The sequence below is a fragment of the Octopus bimaculoides genome, chromosome 1, assembly GCF_001194135.2.
Source record: "Octopus bimaculoides isolate UCB-OBI-ISO-001 chromosome 1, ASM119413v2, whole genome shotgun sequence".
In the NCBI taxonomy this organism is placed as follows: Eukaryota; Metazoa; Mollusca; class Cephalopoda; order Octopoda; family Octopodidae; genus Octopus; species Octopus bimaculoides.
The window spans coordinates 72,466,308-72,474,735 of record NC_068981.1 but is presented as its reverse complement, the minus strand read 5'-3'; the positions used below and the strand labels follow the sequence as shown (position 1 = coordinate 72,474,735).

The window sequence follows — 8,428 nt, the reverse complement described above, 5'->3', positions numbered from 1 at the left end:
TGTGTGTGTGTGTGTGTGTGTGTGTGTGTGTGTGTGTGTGTGTGTGTCTGTGTTTGTCCCCCTCCCAACATCGCTTGACAACCGATGCTGGTGTGTTTACGTCCCCGAAACCGATAGAATAAGTACTAGGCTTACAAAGAATAAGTCCTGGGGCCGCAGTCAAATGACTGAAACAAGGCAAAGAGAGTAAAGAGTATATATACATATATATATTTATATATATATACACAAACATATATATATATATATATATATATATATACACACACAAACATATATATATATATATATATATATATATATATACACAAACACACATAAATATATCGTCAGTAAAACATAAATCCGAAAGAGAAGCACATTCCCTAAGTTATAGCGTGGTAGAGTAAATCGGTAGAGATAATTATGGCAGGCCCATGGGGTAACCTTGGGTTTAGCATCCATAAATCACTTAGCTTTACGGCGTTTCTACGGACTCTAATCGCCAATGACCTATAACCTCCATCCATTTTGAAGAGAGGTTATAGGCCGCCAGCCATTAGGGTCTGAATAAACGTCATGAAGCTAAGTCCTTTATGGACGTGGTAACCCTATAGACCGGGCATAACTAACTTTATATATATGTATATATATATATATATATATATATATATATATAGGGTCTGTTCCGTTATTCTTTTAAGGGTTTCAGTCATTTCAGTGTGGTCATACTGGAGCAATGCTTGGAAGGGTTTTAGTCGATTATATCAATTCTAGTAATTTGTCTAATACTGTTTTACAGAAGATGCGAAATGCAATCCAATGGTACAAAGACGGATTACGAGGTCGTAACTAGATACTGCAAAGTATTTTTGTTCGACGCACCGATTTTGTTTACTCCATGCCGATATACACACGCAGATATATGTGAGTGTATGTATATTCACATATGTATATGCACATATTTGTATGTGTCTATGTACATACTTATACGTGCGTGACGGGCTTCGGCATAGTTTCCATCCACCAAATTTTACTCAGATGTTTGTCAGATATGAACCTAATTTAGAAGACGGTCTTTCCTTACTCTTGAACATGGAACCATGCAGTTTCGAAGTGAACTCGTTAGCCACAGGGCAACATTGAATGATCACCGCTGGCAAGCAGAACGTACTATTTGGGGTGAAAGTGTCTTGTAATTTGGAGTCGGATAAATGAAATGTCGCACAACCGACTCTTAAATGATTTATATATAATATATGGTTTTATAAATATACATATTCATATTCATATATATATATATATATATATATATATATATATATATATATATATATATATATATGTATACGTATATAATAATATATAATACACACACACATATACACATACACACTCATATAATATATATATACTTAAGTAGTTATATATATATATATATATATATATATATATATACATACATACATACATACATACATACATGCGTGTGTGTGCATGTGTGTGTGTATAAGTAAAGAACATTCTGATAAAGATAATTTATCGGAGTGTCAAGTCACAATTCGTAGAAATGGGTAAATCTTTGATGATTATGTCGAAAAATTGCATAAATAATCTGATTTTCTAATGCTGTTGAAGAAAAATTTGATATATTATCTATGAAGAAGGTAGGGTTATTGCATTACAGGAACACGATTTTAAAAATTATGTTCCTGTGATGTGAAGTAGTGAACTTGTATGTAAATATATGTTGAAGTCTGTAACACGCATACTTTCTGTTCTTACTGTATTGAGTTTTACAACTCACTATACTTGTTTCCATTTATAGTACTATAAACGAATGCGAAACTTTGGAACCGTTTGCGCAATAATTCCATACTCTAAGAACTCTACCAGGTCAGTAATATTTATTTATAAAGTCAAATGAATGACAATGGAAATAGCATGAGAAGGCGGAATATATATGGTCGACAGCTTAAACTTATTTTGCTCAGGTGCTAAAAACCTTTTCGAATGGGGAAAATTAATAAAATTCTCAAGAAATAACTTTATTTTTGGCTAGGACTAATACTTGTTTTATTGAGAAGGAAATCCAGTTGTTTGAATCTAAGACTTTACTTCAATGAATTTATTATATCTCTTATGAAGAGAGGAATAATTTTGCAACATAGAAACAAGAATAGAAATTTGCAGAAGGAGACAGTTTATTGAATCGACCTTACTACTTTAATCGTATTTTCTCGAACCAACGAGATGTGGTGGTCACTTGACCTACTAGAAATAGGTGTTAAATTTCACTTAAATTACTATTGTTTTTAGATATGGGAAAGACACTGGAATTATGAAGCTCCAAATATTTTCATGAAGACGGGATGATGACAGCCGAAACGCCTTTGATTATAAATCTGCGCAATCAGAGCTGACCTAGTGCAAGACAATAATTAAAAAAACGAACGACTGACATTTATTTTTTCACCTTACTCACTGATGAAAGAAAAGTGAAATCAACTAGCATGGAATTGGAACTCGAAACTTAAAGAGACGAATATTTATGCTTTATCAGTCTTTCCAGTCCGTCTTCCAACAAGGTGAATAATTAACTCTGCTGTCAGAATTTGAACTCAAAACATTAATTCACTATATAATGTAAAAATCAACTAACTTGCTAGATTTTTGGCAAAAAAAAAAACAAAAAAACAATGAAAGATAAGGTACCATACCGCTCTGTATTAACTTATATAATGAGATTGGTACATGGGTTGAATTGTTCGAGTGTCGGACAAAATGCCTAGCAGTATTTCTTTCAGATCTTTACATTCTAAATTCAAATACAACTAAAATTAGTTAAATACCAAAAATATCAGATAAGAACTGGAGGCGATATAATTGACTACATCCCTCACTTGCAAATTTCTGGTTTTGTGCCTAGTGTGATACCTAGAGGTTGTAAACATTGTTTAACGAGTAAATGAGTTTATCAACCAAGTGTAATTACTTCTATCACGAACATATTCAGTCGTAAACACCAGATATAAAGATCTAATTTGTAGCTAAACGTCAAAAAATTTACTAAATAAGAAGTTATATAAATTATAACAACGCTCGATGTTGCTTCCCTGTGGTAACTCGAGATTTTATTGCCGGTTTGAGGTAAAAATGAGGTAAACTAAAAGTTCTCTATACTGCCGATCAGTCTTGGAATTGTAGATGTTAAAAAGCAAAAATATTTACTATGCCTTTGTCTGTGAAATATTAAAGAACACAATTACGATGCAATTTGCATATTTGAAAACGATATTTTCGCTCAATAGGAAAATATAAAATTTCGCTAATGATGGTTATTATAGCTAAATGGGAGGTTTATAATTACTTAATGTTGGTTATTGCAAATTGGAGCAACACCAGTTTAAACAAATTTCAATACACGTTCTGACTACTTTTCATCTTTTTATTCCGATTTATATATATGTAATCCATTTCACAACACACACATACACACACCTATCTCTTTACTTATAAATCATCTAGTGTTGTTCTTAATTTTCATTTTATATTTGTAGTCAAATTAGCACTGCTATCAGTAGTTAGTCAGAAATGGTTGATAGTCAAATTGGACTACTTCAAGAAGTGGTCTGTCTGTCTGTGAAATGTAAACTGGCAAGAAACCTTTAGAGAAATGGAATTCTCCAAAGAAGTGTTCAAGATAGTCCGGAGAGCAAGTTTAGCAACAAAAGAGACTTAGTTCATCGAGTGAATCCTAGTGAGGGTAGTACACAATGTACCACTTCAAAGGAACAGAAACTATAGTAGTAGTAGTAGTAGTAGTAGTAGTAGTAGTAGTAGTAGTAGTAGTAGTAGTAGTAGTGGTTGTCGTGGTGGTCGTGGTGGTCGTGGTGGTGGTGGTGGTGGTGGTAGTAGTAGTAGTAGTAGTAGTAGTAGTAGTAGTAGTAGTAGTAGTAGTAGTAGTAGTAGAGTGATAGAAAGATGGAGTCTATTCAACGCTTCGATGTTTGCTTTTTTTTTTAATTACATTGTCCAAGAGAAAGTGTTTTAGATGAGGTATGATTGGTGTTTAGCATGGACTTCTAAGTGTTGATATATATAGACAAAGTGTAAGCTGAGAGGAAGATCATTCCAGCAAAGAATTGAGTACGGAATTTTGTGTGTGATACGGTAGGGATATTGGGCATTGAAGCGGCTCGGGATATGATATATATTGTGTCAATTACCAACACAGAGGAACATGAACCATTGTTATAACGCACGAAAAGATAGATTATGTCGCTGGCCAAGAAGTTGCAAATGTTGATACGTGATTGATTGCTGACCAAATGGTTGGCTTTATTTGGATACTAAATGTTTGTCCATGTAGCTACTGCTCTTCCTAGGAACAGTGAACAACTCGTTTATGTAGCTCACTTTTGTTTCTTATAGAATGTCAATAACTGCTTAGCGTTGAAGCATGTTCTCATCGCAATGTTTCCATTTTTAGAGACAATTTTGGTTATATTATCTTGTAAAATCATTTCGCCGAGGTCGACTTTGCTTTTCATCCTTTTGGGGTCGATAAATTAAGTACCAGTTGCGTACTTGGGGTCGATCTAATCGACTGGCCCTCTCTCCAAAAATTTCGGGTGTTATGCCTAGAGTAGAAAAGATTTTCTTGCAAAATCGTTTTAGATTAGCTGTCACCTCTCTTCTATTACAGTGAACCTGCTGAACTCCCTTCGAGACCTAATGAACCTCTGCATGATCGCCCGACCTACAAGAAGCAGCACTCAAATTTCCATTAAATTACACTCTACCTCATTAAATAGAAAGATGCATCAGACAATGCTGTCTTAAGTACTCCTAAAATTATTGTTACGGCTGGACTGCTTCAATCAGCATTCGTCTGGCGCAAACTAGCAACACATGACATGTTATGTCACCATATTTGGTGTTCTTCTTCCTTCTGTGTATAATCAAACACCTTGCGCTTACACGTCATTATACTTGCGTCTGGGTATGAAAAGCGAAAGTTGACTATGGAACGATTTGAAATTAGAAGGTAAATGGCTGAAACAGATATAGCAAGGCGTTGTTGTACGACGTTTTAATAAGTCTGCCATTGCATTGCCTTTTTATGAACAGAGACATCAGGAAACAGTCTACAACTACAACTGACTTCTCATTTGAACTGCATAAACCATGAAGATAAATCCACAAATCTAGAAGTCAATAGGTGGAAATTTATGTATTAGCTTACCTTGCTAGAAATAACAATCAAAAGTCCTTAAAATAACAACTTAACGTTCTTCATACAATACACCTTTAATAATAGGTATGCGAATCAAAGCTGACCTGGAGCTACATAACAGCAATGTACATTAGAATCCTTCCATCCGTAATCAAGATATTTCTGTGATCCTTACATTTGATAAAATATAGTCTCTACACCTTAGTCTGCTGATCTTTTATAGTGATCGTAGTTATTATAAAAGCAAGAGAGCTTTCCAAACGCTGCTATTTTATTTTACCCTAAAGTATTTTGACAGCGAACAGTTGCTGTCGCCCTACAAGGTCCAACCATGTTCGTTCCGCACGACAACTTCTAACATATCTAGGACGGCGCAACTATCAAACGGATGAGCAAAAAATAAAGCACAGGGGTGGTTGTGTGACATGAAGTTCGCTTCTCGATCACGACTCCGGGTTCAGTTCCACTGTGTGACACCTTGGGTGTCATGTGCTATAGCCTCGGGAAGAACAAGGCCTTGTCAGTAGATTTGATAGACGGAAACTGAAGGAAACCTGTCGAATAATATATAATTATATATATTATATCATATGTATGTATGTGTCATTCTGTCTCTGTTTGTCCCGCGCTACACCGCTTGACAACCGGTGTTGATGAGTTTACATACCCGTAACCTAGCAATTCAGCAAAAGCGACCGATAAAATAAGTTCCTGGCTTAAAAAGAAATTAAATACCTCAAAGCGGTGCCCCACCATGGCCGCAGTCTGATGGCTGGAACTCGTAAAAGATAAAAGATAAAAGATAGATGTCATTTAGCAGATATGGAATTCTTTTCGGATCTTTTTTAAAACGGGGTCCACATTTTTCATTAATGTTTTACGTAGTGTTTTTGGTACCGAAAGACTCTCAAACTTCGTATACTTATCTATTTTGTGTTATAGAACAGAAAAATATTTTTGTATTCGAATTTATTTCATGTAAAAAATTGTCTTATTTCGATAATTTCAACCAATCACTGACAAGTATTCAGTTGTTTACATTTACTCCTTGGCTGATTAAGCGATGTAAAGCGTATTTAATCTCCATACCTTCGTTTTATTTGCTTTTTTCATTTTAAATTTGCTTTAACCCTAACCCTAACCCTAGGGTTAGGGTTAGGGTTAGGGTTAGAGTTAGGGTTAGGGTTAGGGTTAATTGTTTCAGAATCGTTTGTTTATGTAGTCGGCACTCAATGTATATCGGCTGAATGGACGTCAGTGATTGGTTGAAATTACAGAAATACGACAACTTTAACATGGAATAATTTATGGATTTCTTTTTTTTTTAAGAAGACCAAGAGAAAAAGATGTTTTATATGACACATTCTACCAGTGTTCCAAGTTTCAAAGTGTTTCGTTAATGAAAAATGTGGCCCCCGTTTTAAAAAAGATCCTTCTTTTCTAACCAAAATGCATTCTTTACATATGTTAAGATAACACACGACACTATAATGTTTATACTCATAAACACCACACCTTCAGAAAATTTACAAGTAACAAACTTCCTAATCTCAAACTATTCATGACGGCTGCGCATCAACAAAATAACAAAAATTCCTTCTGAAAGTAGAAACTTCCTTTTTCGAATTTCTTCATAGTTATTGATATTCTACAAAATAGTCGTGCAAGCACCATTTTTTTTTTTTTTATGTCAGACACTACTACTAAATGCTTTGTTACCGTTATGACTAACAAAATTATTAAGGATGTGATATATCTAAATATTTATAGCAACCACCGGTAGCTACTATTTATTTATTTAGAGAGAGAGGGGGGGGAGAGAAAGAGAGAGAGAGAGAGGATGTGAGCAAATATCATAAATCTTTTCTAAAAATTATCTTAAGGTATGGAATTACAACCTAAATATTTCTCCAGAACCTAGAATTACTGTAAATAGAACTACAAATTTCCCAAATCCCTATTTTCTAGAGAAGCAATAGAGTAGGGGATGATGGGAGGGTGATAACAAGTAAATGCAAACATGTCATTAAGAGGGTCGCTTAGCAAAGACGTGGCTCCGGCTTCGTGTCTACTGAGTAGAACACTGAGAAAGAGTTTTTCTACTGTTGACAGTTGAGAAAGTAATGAATACACTCTGAGTAAAATTTTCAAGACGGAAACTATCCAGAAGCCTGCCATAGATATATATACACGCACACATACATACATGAATGTGTGTGTATCTGTATTTTATACATACCGTTATAAAAACGGTGCTTTGAGGTTCATCTTTTTATGCGACCAGGTAAAATACTTTTAACAACCTTTATTCGATAAACAGAGATTGATCAAATAAATGTCAGATTATAACAAGTACAAGTATCGATATAATCGACTAAAATCCCTCAGCCAAGTATGACCGCAATCTATAATTAAAACCAATATAAAGAAAATACAGGACCGATTTTCACCGTTTAAGATTAATAATTAAGAATATATCGTTGCGGGACGATTGAAAATGTTTAAAACTTGGATGAAAATGTGAATAGGTTGGATAGAGATTGTCTATAGGCTGCAAGAAACAGATTAAGAGGCTGGATGAAAATGTATATAGGCAGAGTAGAAATGGCCTATAAGCAGCTTGGAAACTGATAATTAGGCTAGTTGAAAATATCTAGAGGCTAAACAAACATGCGTATTGGTTTGATGGAAGAGAAGATTAACAGGCTGAGTGAAAATGTCAATAGGTTGGATAAAAATATGTATCGGCTGGATGAAAATAGTCTATAGGCTAAATGAAAGTGGTATATAAACGGGTTCTTAGCTTAATGAAGATGCTTTAAAACTGGTTTGAGAATGGTCTTTAGGTTTATAAGCTGGGAAAAAACGGACTATACGTTACATAAAAAATGGTATGCAGTCAGTAAATGAAACGTTCCTTTGGGAACACGGCCTTCAACAGTATTCAATTATATTGACTCTCGTCCTTAATGATTGATAAAATGAACAGCAGACATTTCATCGAATGTCTATATTTATAAGGGTTACGTCCCTTCATAGATTTTGTCTTTTTTTTTTACAGTAGACTGTACTTAGAAGTACCACAAAGTATTTACACTGATTTGCACCAGTATACACAAACAAAGGACGAACACAAACACACACACACACACACACACACACACACACACACACACATACATACATACATACATATATATATATATATAT

General features: G+C 34.5%; 2 protein-coding genes across 2 annotated transcripts in view; one reads left to right on the top strand and one right to left on the bottom strand.

The window, feature by feature from the left end:
- LOC128250478 (uncharacterized protein K02A2.6-like) overlaps positions 1–8,428 on the top strand; it is an 86,062-nt gene that overhangs the window by 13,557 nt on the left and 64,077 nt on the right. Inside the window, exon 2 of the mRNA XM_052975796.1 lies at positions 1,808–1,875. Coding sequence (XP_052831756.1) covers positions 1,808–1,875 — 68 coding nt within the window. The remainder of the gene's footprint in view (positions 1–1,807; positions 1,876–8,428) is intronic.
- LOC106871880 (protein-glutamine gamma-glutamyltransferase K) overlaps positions 1–8,428 on the bottom strand; it is a 427,287-nt gene that overhangs the window by 418,282 nt on the left and 577 nt on the right. The gene's annotated exons all lie outside the window — the stretch shown is intronic.